This window comes from Neofelis nebulosa, chromosome 3 (genome assembly GCF_028018385.1).
Source record: "Neofelis nebulosa isolate mNeoNeb1 chromosome 3, mNeoNeb1.pri, whole genome shotgun sequence".
Taxonomy (NCBI): Eukaryota; Metazoa; Chordata; class Mammalia; order Carnivora; family Felidae; genus Neofelis; species Neofelis nebulosa.
This window is the reverse complement of record NC_080784.1, coordinates 41,055,514-41,075,529: the sequence shown is the minus strand read 5'-3', so window position 1 is coordinate 41,075,529 and position 20,016 is coordinate 41,055,514. Positions and strand designations below refer to the sequence as shown.

The window sequence follows — 20,016 nt, the reverse complement described above, 5'->3', positions numbered from 1 at the left end:
AGCTTATGAAAGAAATTGAAGACACAAAAAAATGGAAAAAGATTCCATGCTCCTGGATAGGAAGAACAAATATTGTTCAAATGTCAATACTACCCAAAGCACTCTACATATTCAATGCAATAGCTATCAAAATAACACCAGCATTCTTCACAGAGCTAGAACAAACAATCCCAAAATTTGTATGAAACCAGAAAAAACCCCGAATAGCCAAAGCAGTCTTGAAAAAGAAAACCAAATCAGGAGGCATCACAATCCCGGACTTCAAGCTGTGTTTGTTACAAAGCTGTAATCATCAAGACAGTATGGTACTGGCACAAAAACAGACACTCAGGTCAATGGAACAGAATAGAGCACTCAGAAATGGACCCACAAACGAATGGCCAACTAATCTTTGACAAAGCAGGAAAGAATATCCAATGGAATAAAGACAGTCTCTTCAGCAAGTGGTGCTGGGAAAACTGGACAGCAACATGCAGAAGAATGAACCTGGACCACTTTCTTACACCATACACAAAAATGAACTCAAAATGGATGAAAGACCTCAATGTAAGACAGGAAGCCATCAAAATCCTCGAGGAGAAAGCAGGCAAAAACCTCTTTGACCTCAGCTGCAGCAACTTCTTACTCAACACGTGTCTCTCTGGAGGCAAGGGAAACAAAAGCAAAAATGAACTATTGGGACCTCATCAAAATAAAAAGCTTCTGCACACTGAAGGAAATAATCAGCAAAACTAAAAGGCAACTGACAGAATGGGAGAAGCTATTTGCAAATGACATATCAGATAAAGGGTTAATATACAAAATTTATAAAGAACTTATCAAACTCCCCACCCAAAAAACAGAATCCAGTGAAGAAATGGGCAAAAGACATGAATAGACACTTCTCCAAAGAAGACATCCAGATGGCCAACCGACACATGAGAAAACGCTCAACATCACTCATCAGGGAAAGACAAATCAAACCCACAATGAGATACCACCTCACTCCTGTCAAAAGGGTTGACATTATCAACTTAGGCAATGATAGATGTTGGGAAGGATGCAGAGAAAGAGGATCTGTTTTGTACTGCTGGTGGGAATGCAAACTTGTGCAGCCACTCTGGAAAACAGTATGGTGGTTCCTCAAAAAATTAAAAATAGAACTACCTACAACCCAGCAATTGCACTACTAGGTATTTATCCAAGGGATACAGGTATGCTGTTTCAAAGGGGCACATGCAACCCAATGTTTATAGCAGCACTATCAACAATAGCCAAAGTATGGAAAGAGCCCAAATTCCCATCGATGGATTAATGGATAAAGAAGAAGTGGCCATATGTATACAATGGAGTATTACTCAGCAATCAAAAAGAATGAAATCTTGCCATTTGCAACTACCTGGATGGAACTAGTGGTTATTATGCTAAGTAAAATTAGTCAGAGAAAGACAAATATCATATGACTTCACTCATATGAGGACTTTAAGAGACAAAACAGATGAACATAAGGGAAGAGAAGCAAAAATAATATAAAACAGGAAGGGGGACAAAACATAAGAGACTCTTAAATATGGGAACAAACAGAGGGTTACTGGAGGGGGTGTGTGAGGGGGGATGGGCTAAATGGGTAAGGGGCATTAAGAAATAAACTCCTGAGGGGCGCCTGGGTGGCGCAGTCGGTTAAGCGTCCGACTTCAGCCAGGTCACGATCTCGCGGTCCGTGAGTTCGAGCCCCGCGTCAGGCTCTGGGCTGATGGCTCGGAGCCTGGAGCCTGTTTCCGATTCTGTGTCTCCCTCTCTCTCTGCCCCTCCCCCGTTCATGCTCTGTCTCTCTCTGTCCCAAAAATAAATAAAAAACGTTGAAAAAAAAAAAAATTTTAAAAAAGAAATAAACTCCTGAAATCATTGTTGCACACTATATGCTGACTAACTTGGTCGTAAATTAAAAAAATAAATAAAATGGTAAAAAAACATAAAAGAATATTGAATTATTTAATAACTTAAATGTAATCTTAATGCTGTGATGTCATAAATATTTGGTACATGAACAAAAAGAAAGATTTTTAAATCTTGGTAAGGCTAATGAGGAACTAATATATTGTAATTTTTCTTATTTGACTACTGTTTGGGCACATATGAAAAGAACCATTAAAATGATTATTTTTTATCCAATAATGTAATTTTTGGAAATTTATTTTAGGGAAAGAATTTAAAGGAATAAGAATATCATGTGTAGGAATGCCTGGGTGACTCAGTTGGTTAAGTGTCCAACTCTTGATGTCCACCCAGGTCATGATCTCATGGTTCATAAGATGGAGCCCTGAGTCAGGCTTCACGCTGACAATGCAGAGCTTGTTTGGGATTCTCTCTGCCCCTCACCTGCATGTGCATGTGCATGCACACGCTCTCTCTCTCTCAAAATAAATTAATTAAAAAAAAAAAAAGCACAGGGACGCCTGGGTGGCTTAGTCAGTTGAGCATCCGACTTCAGCTGAGGTCATGATCTCACCATTCATGAGTTTGAGCCCCATGTTGGGCTCTGTGCTGACAGCTCAGAGCCTGGAGCCTGCTTCAGATTCTGTGTCTCCTCCTCTCTCTGCCCCTCCCCTGCTCATGCTCTGCCTCTCTCTGTCTCTCAATAATAAATAAATGTTAAAAATTTAAAAAAAAGCACATCATGTACAGATCTTTGGAAGCGATATGTTATATAAATTATGTATAACATAAATTAAAAATGTAATTACATATACTATATGTTTACCTTTTTTTAAAAAATATTTATGTATTTATTTTGGGAGAGAAAGAGCATGAGCGGGGAAGGTATGGGCAGAGAGAGAATCCCAAGCAGCTCCATGTTGTAAGCTCAGAACCCAACATGGGGCTTGATCTCATGAAGCCTGTGAGATCATGACCTGAGCCGAAATCAGGAGTTGGTTGCTTAACTCAATGAGTTACCCAGATGCCCCTATATTTATCTTTCAGAACATAATTTATATAAATTACACATAAGAAGATTAAAAAAGTTTTGAAAGCAGCCTAAATGCATTTTTAGTATGTAATGGACTATAAAGCAATCATTAAAAAATTTAAATATGCAAATTAGGTAGAATGATGGAAATTTACTCATTAAACAATATGTAACACAATGGAATGCAAGGCAATATATGCTCTATTTATTAATTGTGTGAAAAATTTACCCATGAGTAAAGATTGTATGGCAACACATAGTTATATAGCAAATTTTATCTAAATTATTGGAATTTAAAAGGTTTTTTGTAAGTATGAAGGAAAATGGGTGCCTGGGTGGCTTAGTCACTTAAAGCATCCAACTCTTGGTTTCGACTCAGGTCATGACCTCGTGGTTTTGTGGTTTTGTGCCCCACATCGGGCTGACAGCATGGAACCTGGTTGGGATTATCTGTCTCCCTGTCTCTCTGCCCCTCCCCCTCTTGTGCTGTCTCTGTGTCTCTCAAAAATAAATAAACATAAAAAAAATTACAAGTATGAAGGAAAAGTCACCTCAGGATTTCAGATGGGTGGGTGTTCATGTGCTCCAACAGCCACCTGACTTTCAAACACCTCTCACAGTGGCTTGTGTTTCTGTTTTACAGTGCTCATTTCAGGTTCTAGTAAATGTTTCCTGGAGTGGAAAACCTGGGAAGCCTAGCATTGCGGCGGTTGCTGTGAGCACCCAGCATGGATCTATCCTGCAACTTAATGACACTGTGGAAGAGAAGGAAGTTTGTAGGTTCGTATCTGCTTTAATGTGATCTGCTGACACCTGCATTTTCTATTTTTTCATCCCTATTTGCTTTTCAGCTTTTCCTTCCTTCAAAATACAGTATTTTTAAATATCTTTCCTGGTCTGTCACTCTGCCTTGATGACATTACCATAATCCACTCCTTATTTCCTAATCTAACCATTTTTCTTAAATTTACCAAATTTTTGTAGGCTGGAATATAAATTTGGAGAATTTGGAAACTATTCACTCTTGGTAAAGCACGTCCATAATGGAGTCAATGAAATTGCTTGTGACGTAGTTGTCAATAAGAATCCAATTGACAGTAACCTTCGTACGTATATGCTGTTTGTTAATTTTCTTAAATTTGTATTTCAAAGATTTTAGTTTTTGAGTACTGCTTGTGACACTTTGTGTACTTTAAAACCTGAATTATAGGTTATCTGCCTTATTTAGTTATTTATAATGTATTTATTGTATTTATTTATATTTATTGTACAGTTGTATTATAAGTACATTATATTTATTGTATACTTATGATGTATTTATTGTATCGTTAGTGTATGCTAAGAAAATTATGTGATATTTAAGAAAATTATATGACCAACATATTCTCATAGGTGTTATTTAGTTTAATTATGAAGCATAAATAACCAAAAAAAAGTTAATGCAATGGGAACAAACTGGAAATAGGGGAAATGACTGTCAAGTATCTTCCTTGTTTTAGGATATAGGGCACAGTATTCTCTGTATGTGTCTTACATGGACCATCCAGAAGTCCCTTAGATTAAGGAGGGACTGTTCATTCTGTAATAACTCCACTGAAGAAAATCTGTCAGTCTGAGCCCCCATTAGATAATATAATAACCCCCAGGAGCATTAATAAGTACTTGTCTACAGTGAAGCTTTTGAAGACCATAGGGTCAGGTCAAAAGAATGTAAGAGCCCCCCAAAAAGAATGAAAGGACCAACATGGGACAGTTGAAGCATTAAAAAGAATAAGGAATGTCATTGATGGAAACACATTGTATGTACAAAAACCAAAGTTTGTTATGAAAGAAAAAGAACAAAGCTGAGGGCGCCTGGGTGGCTCAGTCGGTTACGTATCCTACTCTTGGTTTCAGCTCAGGTCATGATCTAATCGTTCATGAGATTAAGCCCCAAGTTGGGTGGCTATGTGCTGACAGCATGGAACCTGCTTGGGATTCTCTCTCTCTCTCTCTCTCTCTCTCTCTCTCTCTCTCCCCACCCCCCCTCCCCTACGCACTCTCTCTCTCTCAAAATAAATAAGTAAATTTAAAAACAACAACAACCAAAAAACAAAGCCCCTCCCCTACACAAAAACAATACTTTGGTTGCCTTGGGAGATAACAAGGACCACCTGATGTTAACTGGAGTGACTTAAAATTATCAATTGAAAGGAAGGAACTAAGCATTTATCCTGCCTTTCCCGTTTTTGTTTGTTTGTTTTGTTTTGTTTTTGTTTTATTTTTATTTTAGAGCAGGGGAATGGGGACAGAATTATAAGCAAGCTTCTTGCTCAGCACAGAGCCTGATGCATGGCTCAATCCCACGACCCTGGGATCATGACCCAAGCCAAAATCAAGTCAGATGCTCAACCGACTGAGCCACCAAGGCATCCCATGCCTTTCCTGTTTTAACTGCATTTTAGAATAACTATGTAGTCTGAGATGATGGGGGTAAATTCTTTAGGGAATAATTCCAGCTAATACATGTGACAGAATGGCAGAATATATGGTAATCCTTAATGAAGGAATTGATGCACACAAAAGTCATGAGTGGATGAAACCATCACATGAAAAGGGAGCTTGAGGCTTCCCCCAGCTTACACGTGCATTGGGCACGTGGGCAGTTGCAGCAGGTGCTCCTGATATGGTGCAGTGGGAAAGACACAGCTCCATCTGTGAAGCAATCTTGCCAAAAAAAGTTGAACTTTTTTTTTAGTCAAGACTTTACAGCTAATTTCCCCTTTATAGAACCTTTGGAGGATAGAAGAACAAGTCCAGTGACACCATGAGGAAATATACTGACAGATCTAGAACAGGAGACATACTAATAGACGACTTATTTCAAACAGGTCAATGGCTACTTATGATTAGATGTGACTGAAGAGCCATAACAAGCAAATACAAAATGGGAACCATGTTTGGGTCCTGATCTGAACACAGTAACTACAAAAAACCTTTTTGAGATAACTAGAGAAATTGGAATATGGTTGCAGTGTTAGCCAGAGAATTGTTAATGACGTTGTGATTATATAACAAAGGGTCCATTTTTAAGAAACTTTTAATTTTGAAATAATTTTAGAAACATTGCAAAAAGGAGTTCCCATTTACTTTTCTCCTAGCTTCTCCTAAACTATGTAATCATAGTACAGTTATCCCATATATACGATCGAAACAAGGATGTTAACATCGGTATAGTGCTATTAACTGATGTATAGGCTTTTCAGATTTCTCCAGTTGTCCCTTCTAAGGCTCCCCCCTTTTGGTCCAGGATGTAGTGCAGGATCCCACAGCCCATTTAGTTGTTGGGTCTCTGCAGCCTTTTTTTTCTTTCATGATCTTGACACTTTTGAAGAGGACTGGTCAGTTATTTTGTTATTTGCACTTGCTTGCAAAGTGCAACATGTTTTCTCTTAACTAGGTAGAGGGTGTGCATTTTTGGTAGATTACTACAGAAGCCTTCTCAGTGCGCCCATGTCAGGAGTTGCATGATGCTGACATGTCTTTTATGAGGTCTGTGCTTTAGAGATACGTATGGAAGATGGATGGAGGAGATGACATGATGTCTGGGATTTGCTTAAAAATACTACAGGCAAGGGGTGCTTCTGGGTGGCTCAGTTGGTTAAGTGTCTGGCTCTTGATTTTGGCTCAGGTCATGATCTCACGGTTCGTGGGATCAAGCCCCACATCGGGCTCTGAGCTGACAGTGCGGAGCCTGCTTGGGATTCTCTCTCCCCACCTCTTTGCCCCTCCCCCACTCATGCTCTCTCTCTCAAAATAAATAAATAAATAAAAAGCAGAGGGAGAGTAGCAGTAGATGAAGCAAGAGTGACAGTATGTTGATAATACTAGATAATACTATGCATCTAGGGATGCGTATATGTGGGCGTATTATACAAATCTCTGTTCTTTTGTAGATGTTTTATATTTTTCATAATGAAAATTAGCATTCCCCTAATGACGAGTGTTCTCAATTGTTTATAGGAATATAGGAAAGTTAGCATGAGAATATAGGCTTTTCCCTCACTTGTTTCCATTTTTGTTTGCTTTTTTTGACTTACAGATGAAATGTAGTGACGTGACAGCTTCGATGCTTATGATGCCATTTTGGTGATACCGTGTTTTCTTTGATTTTTCTAGCTGTGTGTGTCGCTTTCCTTATTGGTGTGGCAATCATCATTGCAGTCTCATTTCTCAGGTTTTTACTGAGGTAAGCAGATGTTAGGGGAGGACACAGTTGGGGGGAGTAGAATATAGAAAAAGGATATCCAGGATAGTCTGACTCTTTAAATGACTGTTATTCTTTGATTAAATGAATGCTTATTGTGTCCTCCATGGCCAGTCCAGTCCTGGGTATTAGGGACCACTGTAGACTAAGCGATGGTCCCTGACTTCAGGGAAATGATAACTAGTTTGAATGGATCTTTGCCTTCAATCCTCCCAAATGGCTAAAAAAATAGAAGAAAATGCTTGAGAAGGCATTATTTCCAGAAAGAATCTCGCAGCTTGCTTTTGTAGTGAGTGGGAGAAGCCTGGGCTGATTTCAGGAGGTGGCTGCCCCATTGTGTTCTTCGTCCCCCTCTCTGGCCGCCTCTGGGCCAGCATCCCAACTCCTGCCAGCTGGGCATCTAGCACAGAGATGGAAGATGGGGGGCTGGACCTTTACACCTCAGCAGCATGGACTTGCTTTGCCCTGGTTAGGACGGGCAGGCAGCTTAGCCAGGGGATTCCTTCTCCCCTGTCTGTCTGGTTAACAGTGAGTCGGGTGAGAGTGAATTAGTAGACTGGAAAAATAAAAAAACAAGAAAGTAAAATAGATCCAGGCCTGTGGTGCCTGGGTGGTTCAGTGGGTTTAGAGTCCAACCTTGGTTCAGGTCATGATCTTGCGGTTTGTGAGTTTGAGCCCCACGTCAGGCTCTGTGCTGACAGCTCGGAGCCTGGAGCTACTTTGGGCTCTGTGTCTCTCTCTCTCTCTCTCTGCCCCTTCCCTGCTCACGCTGTGTCTCTCTCTCTCTCAAAAATAAATATTAAAAATAGATCTAGGCCTGGCAGATCACCGTTCAAAGGAAAGTTCTTTCATGTTTTTAAAGAAATAAGATTGATTGGAATGCTCCGTCTGTTAGAATCTCATAAATCACAAGGTGTTATGGGTGAGCCATATCTAAACTAGAAAAAAAAAACCTAGTCCAAGTCTGCCTGCCAGCTTGGGGAAACCCAGCAGCTTTGGGGAGTCTATGGAGTCTGGCCCTCTTCCCTTTGTGCATCCCAGAAATATAAGGGTCTGGAAGGGTAAAAGGACTACTTCTTGCTCAGAAGCATATTTTTCACTTAACTGCTTTTTAGGGGCAGAGTGTAATTTTATCGGAGGGGTTTCATTTCTTTGAATTAAGCCATTGTCTTGTCAATCTTTTGATAAGATAAGATGCAGATACTGTTCCAGTTTATTACAGTGTATTCATTTGGTGCTTTCAATATGAATGGCTCTATGACATCACTTTTTAAGGTAATTGGTCTCTGATCTTGAGCTCTTGCACAGGGAAGAAATCGCACCTCACTCCACTGTGGAATTGAAATTGCATGTGATTCTGCCTCTGCAGCCTTGTAGGCAGAATGCTCTGCTGGCAAGCAAGAGTCCCTCGTCCCTTGCTTATTACTTTCCAGTGTACCCGTGGGAGTCCCAGAATGCTTAGGTTTGTCTGAACCAGAAGAATCTGAGGCAGTAGTAAGAATACAGGGTCTCTCGCCTTTCACTGGGAAGACAAGAAAATACAAGAAAATTAAGGGCGTTTTAAAAATTCTAATTTTTAAATATCTTAAGTTCTCCTTTCGGCCTTCCTTAGATGTCTCTGTTTTAATATTTTTCATGTGGTGGTGATGTTACCAATGCTGAATGAGGTAGAAAGAAGAGTATGTTGTAGGGAAAAAAGAGAAGAAATAAGAATATGTGCATTAAATATATGGTTCATGTTTATAAACTGATCTGAACAAATAAACTGGAGAAAAAAACTTATGAGACAAATTGAACCAGCTGTTTGGTGATACTAGGAATTATTGATAATATTTTAAAATGTAATCATGGAACTGTAGTTCTGTTTTTAAAAAAAGAGTCTTTTATTTATTAGAGATCCATACTAAAATGATAAAATGATACCTGTCTGGGATTCTTTAAAATAATCAATCTAAGGCAGGAAAGGGGGTGGTGGGTGGGAGTGTGGATGAAGGAAGATCGACCACACATAATGATACTGTAAAATGTTTATTTCTTTGACTTGTATAGAATATGAACTTCAAATTAATTTTCTTTGAATATGCTATCCAATCGTTTTGAAAAATTTGCCAAAGGGAATAAATTAACAGACTTTTTTATTTATTTACAGTTTGGATGACTTTCATAATTGGATTTCTAAAGCAATAAATTCACGGGAAACTGATCGCCTGATCAATTCTGTGAGTTATTAGAATGCATCATGTGTGGTCTGGGTGGTTTTCTAGATTTGGAATTTATAATTCTGTGTTTAATAATACTTATTGTCTGGCTTAATTAATGTTATTTATATTGTAGAGGGCCAGGTCATGTGTTCTGTATTCTTTTTTTTTTTTTTTTTTTTTAATTTTTTTTTTTTCAACGTTTATTTTATTTTTTGGGACAGAGAGAGACAGAGCATGAACGGGGGAGGGACAGAGAGAGAGGGAGACACAGAATCGGAAACAGGCTCCAGGCTCTGAGCCATCAGCCCAGAGCCTGACGCGGGGCTCGAACTCACAGACCGTGAGATCGTGACCTGGCTGAAGTCGGACGCTTAACCGACTGCGCCACCCAGGCGCCCCAATGTTCTGTATTCTTAATAAAGAGCAAGCAGCCTTCTCTTCGGCTCTGGTGAAGGGCAGGATCCCCTTCTCTTTTCTAGTGAGTTGGAACTTTGGGCTGCATTGTATGCATGATGTGGAGACATTTTTCCCTCTGCAGGCAGCACTGTTGAGTCAATACAGTTAGGTAGAGGGTGTCAAAAATAAGAGACATCCATATGAAATCTATAAATCAGTGGCCTCCTATGATGGTTAAACATATTGTGTTAAATTCATTATGGGCACACTCCTGTCCATTTATGGACATACTTATTTGTAGCCTTGTACCAGATGCACTCATGGACTGGTTTTTTGTGGTCATTGATCAACATGGCAGCTGCAGGCTCAGCAGACGGCATAAAAACCAAATAACGTGGAAAACTAAACCTCTGGGTGGAATCTTACAAAAGCAGATTAAAGGATTGTTCAGGACGAGTTTTAGCTCTCTATTCTGTTAATTTCTTCCCTAAAAAACAGATTACTGAAATTTACTTGCCAGCATTATGAACCGGCATGTCTTTCTCCCCATTTTTCTGAAGGAGCTGGGGTCTCCAAGCAGGGCAGACTCACTCGGTGGCGATACTGAACCAGGAGGATGGTGTCCACCTGCCTCGCCTCCGCGCCTCCGCTGTGTAGACACATTCAGGGGGTATGTGGGGCTCCCTTGGGACACGGTGGGCACAGGTATTCCAGGATCACATGTTTGCACATAAACACACTTCTAACTTAAGGTGTTTTTACATATCATTTACCTTGTAGGGTAGGCAGGACTTCTTGCTGTAAAAATAAATCAGTGGTCTCTCCCTTCTCAAAAACTGTCACGATAGCAAATATAATAGTTGCAAGAGAGGAGTCGAGGGGTGCAGCCCAGAACGTTTCCACTGGTATGTAGATTCTCCTGAGTTAAGGTCATTCACCTGTGGGCAGGCAGCTGCACATGGGGCCTCTATGACCATCTGCACCCCTGTGTCCCGTGAGCAGCTTGCCAAATGGGAAGCTGTGCCGGTCTGGAAGTGAAGCACCAGCCGTTGCTGGTGTCTGTCCTGGCCCTTCCCCACTGCTAGCAGAACAGCTAGAATATCAGGCCCTTTTGGTAGCAAATCCACAGAGTCATACAACAAGTTGTTTTTCTTTTAGAGTTCAGGTAGAAGAGTGAGGGCCAGGACCCAACTCTGAAAATAAAGCGTAAAACTGTATAGCTTGAGCCATTTGCAATGACCTGGATGGGGCCAGAGAGTATGATGTTAAGTGAAATAAGCCAGTCAGAGAAACACAAATACCATATGATTTCACCCATATGTGGAATTTAAGAAGCAATACTAATGAGCAAAGGGATAAAAAAAGAGAGAGAGTGAGGCAAATGGAGAAACAGACTCTTAACTATAGAGGACAAACTGATGGTTACCTGAGGGGAGGAGGGTGGGGAATGGAAGAAATAGGTGATGGGGATCGAGGAGTGCACTTGTGATGAGCACCAGGTGTTCTATGGAAGTGTTGAATCACTGTATTGTACACCTGAAACTAATATTACACTGTATGATAACTGGAATAAAAGTAAAACCTTAAAAAGAAAAACCTATATAGCTGAAAATAAACATCTAGGTGTCAGGCCTTCCATTTCTGCCCACGGAGGGCTTTTAAACTCCAGTGATAACCTTATAATTCTGTCCCAGCCTCCCCAGATGCTGAGTGCTCCTGGGGTGTATATTTGAAGCCAGGCAATAATGAGAGTAATGAACATTGGTAACAATTTTTGAATTCTTGCCCTGTGCCAGGCACCTCCTTGTCATAATTTATTCAGTCTCTCCACCACCCTATGAGGTATAAACTTTTAATATGCCTGTTGTACTGATGAAGAGTTAGGTAATTTGCCCGAGGTCGCCTGGGGACAGCCAGGCAATAACCTCACTGACACACTAAAGTCTTCATTCTTCAGTATCCTGCAGAATTAGCATCAAACAGTCAAGTATTCAGAGTCTATTTTATCATATTCCTCTTTCTTTTTTTAATTCTCATTTTGCTGCTTTTAGAAATGAGATGTTCTCAGGTAGACTAACATTTATTAAGTGCCTAAAATATGCCAAGCACTGGTTGGGCACCAGGATATACATTATTCTCCTCAGTAGTCCCAGTGGCCCCTGTGGGTGTGTTTCCCCTCTTACAGAGAAGCACACTGAGGTAACTGATAAGAGTCTTGCCCTCGTAAGAGAGGAGGGCCCATGATTTGAGCCCTCAGCTCTAACAACTGTATGCCTTCTATTACAGTTCTTTAACCTGAGACTTCTTTTTTTTTTTTTTTTTAATGTTTATTTATTTTTGAGACAGAGACAGAGCATGAATGGGGGAGGGTCAGAGAGAGGGAGACACAGAATCTGAAACAGGCTCCGGGCTCTGAGCTGTCAGCACAGAGCCCAATGCGGGGCTCGAACTCACGGACCGCAAGATCGTGACCTGAGCCGAAGTCGGCGCTCAACCGACTGAGCCACCCAGGCGCCCCTAACCTGAGACTTCTAAGTGATTAGTGTGAAACTGAGTGATGGGAAATGTTTGCTTTGTTTTCAAGTTACACAGTTTAGCGTCAGTGTAACTTTCTTTTAAGAAATCACATTGGAGGGGCGCCTGGGTGGCTCAGTTGGCTAAGCATCCGACTCTTGGTTTCAGCTCAGGTCATGATCTCAGGGTTCATTAGATCAAACCCCATATTAGGCTCTGTGCTTACAGTATGGAGCTGCTTGGGATTCTCTCTCTCTTCCTCTCTGCCCCTCCCCGACTCATGCTGTCTTTTGTCTCTCTAAAATTAAGAAAAAAAAATCATGTTGGAAATGTTGGCAACAGAAGGGCTTTGTGTTAGGGCCTTAATTACAGTGATTAGAAAGAATGGCTTCCTGCTCTGTAAGTGTCCTCTGTGTTGTGACTGCCCCTTGTGAGTATAAATGTGTCTCTTACAGTTGGGCCATTCCTTGTCATGTGTGCAAGCTCTGAAAGTGTGCCCTTTGCTGCTTTACAGGATAGCTCTCATCCTTATGGTCTTCGTTAATTATGGAGGAGGAAAATATTGGTACTTCAAACACTCAAGTTGGAATGGTAAGATATTTCCTTAGGGTAGCATTGCTTGTGTAGAACCCCTCAAAGAAGCGTGGGTAAGAGAACCTCTCGGCATCCCCTCAGGAGCTCAGAGATGATGCCCCACCAGCCTCCTTTGAGTGCTGAGCTCCTGCCCCCATAGGATGATCTTTGGATGATTCCATTAACTCTTTGTGTTTTGTTCTTGCTTTTGTGTGCTGGCCTTGCAGTGGTTCACTGTGGTAACATGTAGACATCTGAGCTCTGCTGCAGGACCATGGGCCTCTGCAGAAGCTGTTAAGAATTTAGTTGTAGGGGCGCCTGGGTGGTGCAGTCGGTTGAGCGCCGACTTCAGCCAGGTCACGATCTCGCGGTCCGTGAGTTCGAGCCCCGCATCAGGCTCTGGGCTGATGGCTCGGAGCCTGGAGCCTGTTTCCGATTCTGTGTCTCCCTCTCTCTCTGCCCCTCCCCCGTTCATGCTCTGTCTCTCTCTGTCCCAAAAATAAATAAAAAACGTTGAAAAAAAAAATTAAAAAAAAAAAAATTTAGTTGTAAACGATTTTTGTCATATTGTAGATATGTCTTTTTTAAAAAAATATTCTTAAAAAAATTTGTTTTAATGTTTATTTATTTTTGAGAGAGAGAGAGAGAGAGAGAGCACAAGCAGGGGAGGGGCAGAGGGAGAGGAAGACATAGAATCCAAAGCAGGTTCCAGGCTCTGAGCTGTCAGTACAGAGCCTGATGTGGGGCTCGAACTCATGAACTATGAGATCATTACCTGAGCCGAAGTTGGACACTTAACCGACTGAGCCACCCAAGCGCCCAGATATGCTTTTTATTCCAGCCACATGGGAGTTCTGTCTTCTACGACTCATGGTCCTCCTCAGGGGTGCCATTGAACTCAGGTTGGTCCTGAGTGGTGGTTAGTAATGGCTGTGAATCTGGCTTAGTAGTTGGTTTAAGAATGGATTTTGAGTAACACTGCTCGAAGATAACAGACTTGTCTACACACTGCTACTTTGGCTCTCCCATGCCCAGTTATGTTCTTAGGAAATGTCTCAGGCCTAGTGACCAGTTGCAGAGTCTCCAGGGAGTCTCTGTGCGTGTTACTTCCCAGTGTTTTCCTGTGAACTCTTTGCGTGAGTTTACTTTCCATATATATTAGTATATAATGGTGCCAATCTAGATTTAGGATGTATTTACATTCTAGAGTCCTTTTCCTTACTCTTGTTCTTGTGTTATTCTCCAGGACTGACGGTGGCCGACCTCGTATTCCCATGGTGAGTTGCAGTCTCCCACCAGCTCTTCCATAAGTCATCCAGGTTTTTGTTTTTTCAGCAGATGCTGGAGCCTTTCTCTGAGACCAGCCTTGAGTTCTGGGCCACAGGCCTATGTTACTCACAGTTGTCTGCCCTCATGAGGTCCTTCTGTAAATTGTGTTACTGGATAGTTCCTATACTTGGCACAGGGCTTGCATAAGGCCTGCTTATAAAAGATGAGTGATTTCAGAGGGAACATTTTGTTACTGTAGATATGGTATTCGAGATCCTGGAATCTTGTAGGAAATCATAAATTCTGAATATGTAGTTAAATCCCATTCATCCTGAAAATAAATATAAAAATCAGTTCCTGAAAGAAATGTAGTGTATTGGCATCAGGAAATTCTGATAAGGTATGTAACAGGGTAATGATAGTAATAAATTAAAATGTAAAATAATCCTGGAGTGAGTGACCCACTCCATCACTGATCATCTGTGGTTTGTTCACCTTGTTAAGGGACCTTGACTTCCTGTACAATGTGGAATTTGTGTCTTTGCTCGTGACTCTTGGAGCAACTTTGTTCCATCTTTAGGAGGTAGTACTGGCTGTTGGTTTAGGTCTTTGATCCCTTGGGTTCCATCACTAATATGCATTCAGGGTTTTTTGCAGGAGAGCTAAGGTTCTTTTTTTGAGATGGGTTTGGGGAGGAGGAAGTTTTATATGTCTGAAGACTAGGTAATTACTTATGTATATTCTTTACAAGGTTCCCTATAGGAAATGGGTTTCTGTTCCTGTTACTAGACACTTTTATCCAATTAGGTGACCCCAAGAAAGGAAGCTGGGGGAACCAAAGAGCAAACTCTCATCTTCTGTTAACCCCACACCCAGTAATTAGAAAGACTGCTCTTCTGGCTTTTTTTTTTTTAAAGGATTAGTATAGTAAAAAGGAAGGAAAAGAGGTGGGTGGCTCAGACAAAATTAGAAAAAAAAAAAACTTCCTTTTTTTTTTTCCAGGCAAAAGAGTGAATTTAGAAATGATTGAAATGCATTGTTTCTCAAGGACTTTGAGGGTGTGCTAGTGAATATCAGGTTCTGCAGATTGTAGCATCTTCTTCATCATTGTTGTCTTTGACAACTAAAAGGAAGTCTTGTCCTTGGAAACTGCACTCAGCCCTGAAGAATTTTCCTTCTAGGATAGGACTTGAAGGTGCACAAACCTTATAGGCCAACAGGGTTACCTTCTGATTCCTCCTCCAATGTTACTTCAATAATTAGCCACTTTAGAAAATCAGGTGTTGCTTCTTGTATGTAGTAGATTATGAAATAGTGATGACATATAGATAAAAAAGTAAAACCACCCTAGAAATGGCCACCTTTTAATAGCTGTCTTTTTTTTTAGGTTTGTATTTATTATGGGATCTTCGATTTTTCTGTCAATGACTTCCATATTGCAGCGAGGATGTTCAAAACTCAAATTGATGGGGAAAATTGGATGGAGGAGTTTCTTGTTAATCTGTATAGGAATGTTCATTGTGAACCCCAATTACTGCCTTGGTCCATGTAAGTATTTTTTCCCCTGTTTTTGTATATATTTGGGTTGAAATAGGAAAACTATGTATGAGAATTAAAAAGAAATATAATTCCTTCATCTCAGGTTCCTGCAAAAAGAACAGTTATTAGAAAAGTGTAAACATGCTTGTATAACATCGGGTATTATTATTATTATCTTGGGACTTCAGACCTGGGAGGAGCTTCCAAGACTACTCAAATCCTTCTGCTGTCCAAAGGAAGACTCTGAGTCCCAGAGAGATTAAAGTGCTTTCTGTGGATCTTCCAAGTGCAGGGACAGAGTAGAGCCAGATCAGGTCACCTGGTTCTCAGACCCTGCCCTCCTGCCTCTTTGGATTCATCAGCTTTCATAATAAGGCTGTTGTGTGGTAGTTCAACAATCCACCTTGGTTATCACCTGTATGCCTGCTGGGTTGCTGGGAAGGAATATCTTTGTTGTTGTTTAGCAGTGTGAGCGACGCAGGAAGCTTGAGGGAAGGACACACACCCTGTGCCTGGGACCAGCGTCAGAGTCAGGGAAATTGGTGGTTGCTGTACTCAAGGGGCTTGCAGTGTCATTAGTAAAACAGGACACAGTTACCTGGACAAGAGTCATGTGGTCCCTTCAGCTTAGAAGCACATTAGGAGGAGGTAGAGGTCACTTCCATTTGGGGTTATAAGGAAAGGTGTCACATAATAGTTGATTCAGTGGATCTTCAAAAAGTGAACCACTGCTCCCAGGAGGATACATTGTAGGGCTCATCACATGGTCACACTCTTCCAGTGAGTAGTCACGTAGCCTGTAGGACAGGGAGAATCTATTTGTGGCCTGTGCTGGCTCTGCAAGTTGATGGTGGATGTGACAGCTGGTTGAACCCATGCCTGGTGTGACAAAGGGCCAGGGGAGGAACCCCAGGGCCCAGGTAGTCCTTGCTTTGTCCCACACCCAAGGAAGGCACGTATTCTTGTCCCCATGTCCCAGCTGGCCACTTCCAGCTGTGAGGTTGAGCTGAATCCCATATGTATTACTATCTCCAAGAGCTTCAAAGTGTACTTAAGTACAATAGAGTACTTTCCCCCTTAGAAAAAAATAATGTTGTCTTGGGCAGGAAGAGGAATTCTGGCTAACACTTTACTTAACTTGTGCCTTCTATAGTGTCTTGGGATAAGGTGCGAATCCCTGGTGTGCTCCAGCGGCTGGGGGTGACCTACTTTGTGGTTGCCGTGTTAGAGCTCATCTTTGCCAAACCTGTGCCTGAAAGCTGTGCCTCGGTGAGAAAACCTACTTTTAAACATGATGGGGCTGGGGGTGCAGAAATCACTGTATGATTTTCAGAACCTTCTTTAGTGCTGAGCACAGTACTGTATGTCAGTAGACTCAGAGTCAGTAGACTCTGTTAGTCAAATGCATTATTTTTTTCCTTCAATTAGTTATTTTTATTTAGTCTTTACATCAATCGTTTTTCTTTATTATGGGGAAAAAACACATAACATGAGATCTCCCCTCCTAATAAATTTTTAAGTGTCCAGTGATCAGATGCATTTTGATGGCATTAAATAATATCACCATCATCCAGTTTGCTAGTTTAGTCTTTTGGGGCATTACTGCCAATTTTTTAATTCCTTGCAGTATAAGATATATAGAAACTCATGAAACATTTCAGTGTCTGTATACATGCTGTGAAGATTCAACTTGGAGGAAAAATGCCAAGGTAGGGTGGAGGAGAATGACAGTATTGTCTTTGGCTAGTTAGTATTTATTTGTAGGAAGTATGTGAGAGTTTCATTTCTTTCATGATTGCTTTCTTTCTTTTTTTTTTTAATGTTTATTTTTGAGAGAGAGGCAGAAGACAGAGTGCGAGTGGAGGAAGGGCAGACACAGGGAGACCTAGAATCCAAAGCAGGCTCCAGCTCTGAGCTGTCAGCACAGAGCTTGATGTGGGGCTTGAACCTCGAACCGCAAGATCATGACCTGAGCTGAAGTTGGACGCTTAACCAACTGAGCCACCCAGGCGCCCCTTGTGATTGCTTTCTGTCTTAATATAAATTGCTCAGTGAGTTTACCCAGGTGGAGCTCTTTTTTTCCCTGGTAGAGGTAAAAATTTAGGAAGAAGTGTTAAAGTTCTTCCACTTGGGATCCTACTTAATTTATAAAGTTGTGTTTGCTTTCTAGCTCCTTTCTGTATATGTAACTAGCATATTCATCACTGAACCCCACACTCACTTGGCCTTCCCTGTCATGATTGTTCAGTTATATGTCCTTGGAGGGGATTGGATCATTGTTCCTTCACCTGTTCTGCCCACTCTGTTGTTGTATGTGTCCCCTCTGCTATGGCTTTTCTTGAGGTGAAGCGAGAGTAGACATGAACATGGGCTTGGTTAGCCATGTGTGGGACCTAAGGTCTGTGGAGGCTCCTCCACAGCCACCATGATAGAGTAAGGGGTGGGGTGTGACACCAAGAATAGGTGGGCCAGGGGCGCCTGGGTGGCTCCATTGGTTGGGCATCCAACTCTTGGTTTTGGCTCTGGTCATGATCTCATGGGTTTCGTGGGTTTGAGCCCCACATGGGATTCGTGGGATTCTCTCTCCCTCTTTCTCTATCTCTCTGTTCCTCCCCCACTCATGCTGTCTGTCTCTCAAAAATAAATAAACTTAAAAAAAAAAAAAAGGATAGGTGGGCTATACTTCTTTCAACCAGGAAACCAGGACAGCTTCAAAAGTTTAAATTTCATTTTCCTTTTTAAAAATGTATTTTTAATTGCTTTTTTAATGACACCTTTATTGAGATATGTTTCACATACTGTAAAAGTCACAAGTTTGAAATGTGCAATTCAGTGACATGTAGTATATTCACAGAGTTGTGCAGTCATCCCACTATCCAGTTCTAGAACATTTTCGTTATCCCACAAGAAACCCTGTACTCACTACCAGCCACTTGCCGTTTCTCCACAACTCCCCCAGCCCTAGGCAACTCCTCATCTATTTTCTGTTTCTGTAGATTTACCTGTTATGGACATTTCATATAAGTGGAATTTTATAATATGTGCCTTTTTTGTTTGGTGGCTTTCACTTAGCATATTTTTCAAGGTTTATCCATGTTGTGCCATGTTTTAGTTCTTCATTCGTTTTTACTGCTGAATAATACTCCGTTTTATGAATGTCCCACCTTTTGGATACATTCATCAATTGATGGGCATATGACTTATTCCCATTCTTTGCCTAGTATGAGTAAAGATTCCATGTGTATTTGTGTACAAGTTTTTGTGTGAACATCTGTTCTCAATTCTCTTGGGTATAGGAGTGGAATTACCCAGTGCTGTCTTTTTAACTAATGTTTTATTATGGTATTTCATGGAGAGGGGCAGCTAGACCATAGGATACATATGAAATAAACATGCATCTAGTTTTGTATTACTACCATCAAGGCCAGAGAGGAATCACACAGAATTTCCCCAATACATATATGCATCTTTTTTTTTCCTATTGTACTTGCATGTAGTTCATATATGTGTTTTTATGCCCCTCACTCAGGAGAGAAGCTGCTTTTCCCTTCGAGACATCATCTTCAGCTGGCCCCAGTGGCTCTTCATTCTGATGCTGGAAAGCATTTGGCTGGGCTTGACATTCTTCTTGCCTGTTCCTGGATGTCCTACGTAAGTGAGCCCATGTACGTAATCCCTTTTTGCATGTCATTTTCTGCCAGGTCAGAGCTTCTGGGGTGATAGCTTGCAAATTTCCCAAGAGGAATTCTCTTTCACTCTTTTGTTCTTTGAGGCATAGTGCGTGTTGGGAGAGGAGTTGGGTGGATGTCCAGAGGAATGTCTCCGTGAGGCTTTTTCAGGGTCAGTTTGAACGCAGGCTAGCCTCCCACCTTAGCACGCAGGGAGCAGTCAAGTCAAAAAAGCATTGCTGTAAGGTAACATGGCTCCGAGGGGTTGCATTGTGTGAAGCCACTTGTTGGGCTGCAACAATTGCCAGTATATACCCTGAGCCCCTCTGAAGTCTTGTCAGTGAAGTACATGTTCTCTTTTCCAGTGGTTATCTCGGACCTGGTGGCATTGGAGATTTGGGGAAGTATCCAAATTGTACTGGAGGAGCTGCTGGCTACATTGACCGCTTACTTCTGGGCGATGACCACATTTACCAGCATCCTTCTTCGGCCGTGAGTGAGCCTAGCTTGCACTTAGAACTAGACATTTGGGGGGTCTGAAGTGAGGGAAAATGGAAGGGGCTGGCCAACTGGAAACTGTCTGTTTAGCAGACTGTGATGGGAACTAATTTTTAGGTGAACAGTTTGCTGATTTAGGAAATTTAATGTTCATTAAATGTGTGT

General features: G+C 41.3%; 1 protein-coding gene across 4 annotated transcripts in view; it reads left to right on the top strand.

Annotated features, from left to right (window-relative positions):
- The window catches only part of HGSNAT (heparan-alpha-glucosaminide N-acetyltransferase), a 54,002-nt gene that overhangs the window by 26,188 nt on the left and 7,798 nt on the right, over nucleotides 1–20,016 (top strand). For 2 of the 4 annotated variants that reach the window (XM_058720476.1, XM_058720475.1), the window contains exons 3-13: nucleotides 3,591–3,727; nucleotides 3,932–4,053; nucleotides 7,106–7,175; nucleotides 9,343–9,412; nucleotides 10,351–10,460; nucleotides 12,819–12,895; nucleotides 14,124–14,154; nucleotides 15,534–15,694; nucleotides 16,839–16,954; nucleotides 19,215–19,336; nucleotides 19,719–19,845. In XM_058720476.1, coding sequence (XP_058576459.1) covers nucleotides 3,591–3,727; nucleotides 3,932–4,053; nucleotides 7,106–7,175; nucleotides 9,343–9,412; nucleotides 10,351–10,460; nucleotides 12,819–12,895; nucleotides 14,124–14,154; nucleotides 15,534–15,694; nucleotides 16,839–16,954; nucleotides 19,215–19,336; nucleotides 19,719–19,845 — 1,143 coding nt within the window. Of the gene's footprint in view, nucleotides 1–3,590; nucleotides 3,728–3,931; nucleotides 4,054–7,105; nucleotides 7,176–9,342; nucleotides 9,413–10,350; nucleotides 10,461–12,818; nucleotides 12,896–14,123; nucleotides 14,155–15,533; nucleotides 15,695–16,838; nucleotides 16,955–19,214; nucleotides 19,337–19,718; nucleotides 19,846–20,016 lie in introns of those variants that run through there. The other 2 variants (XM_058720477.1, XM_058720478.1) reach the window with 2 other exon arrangements.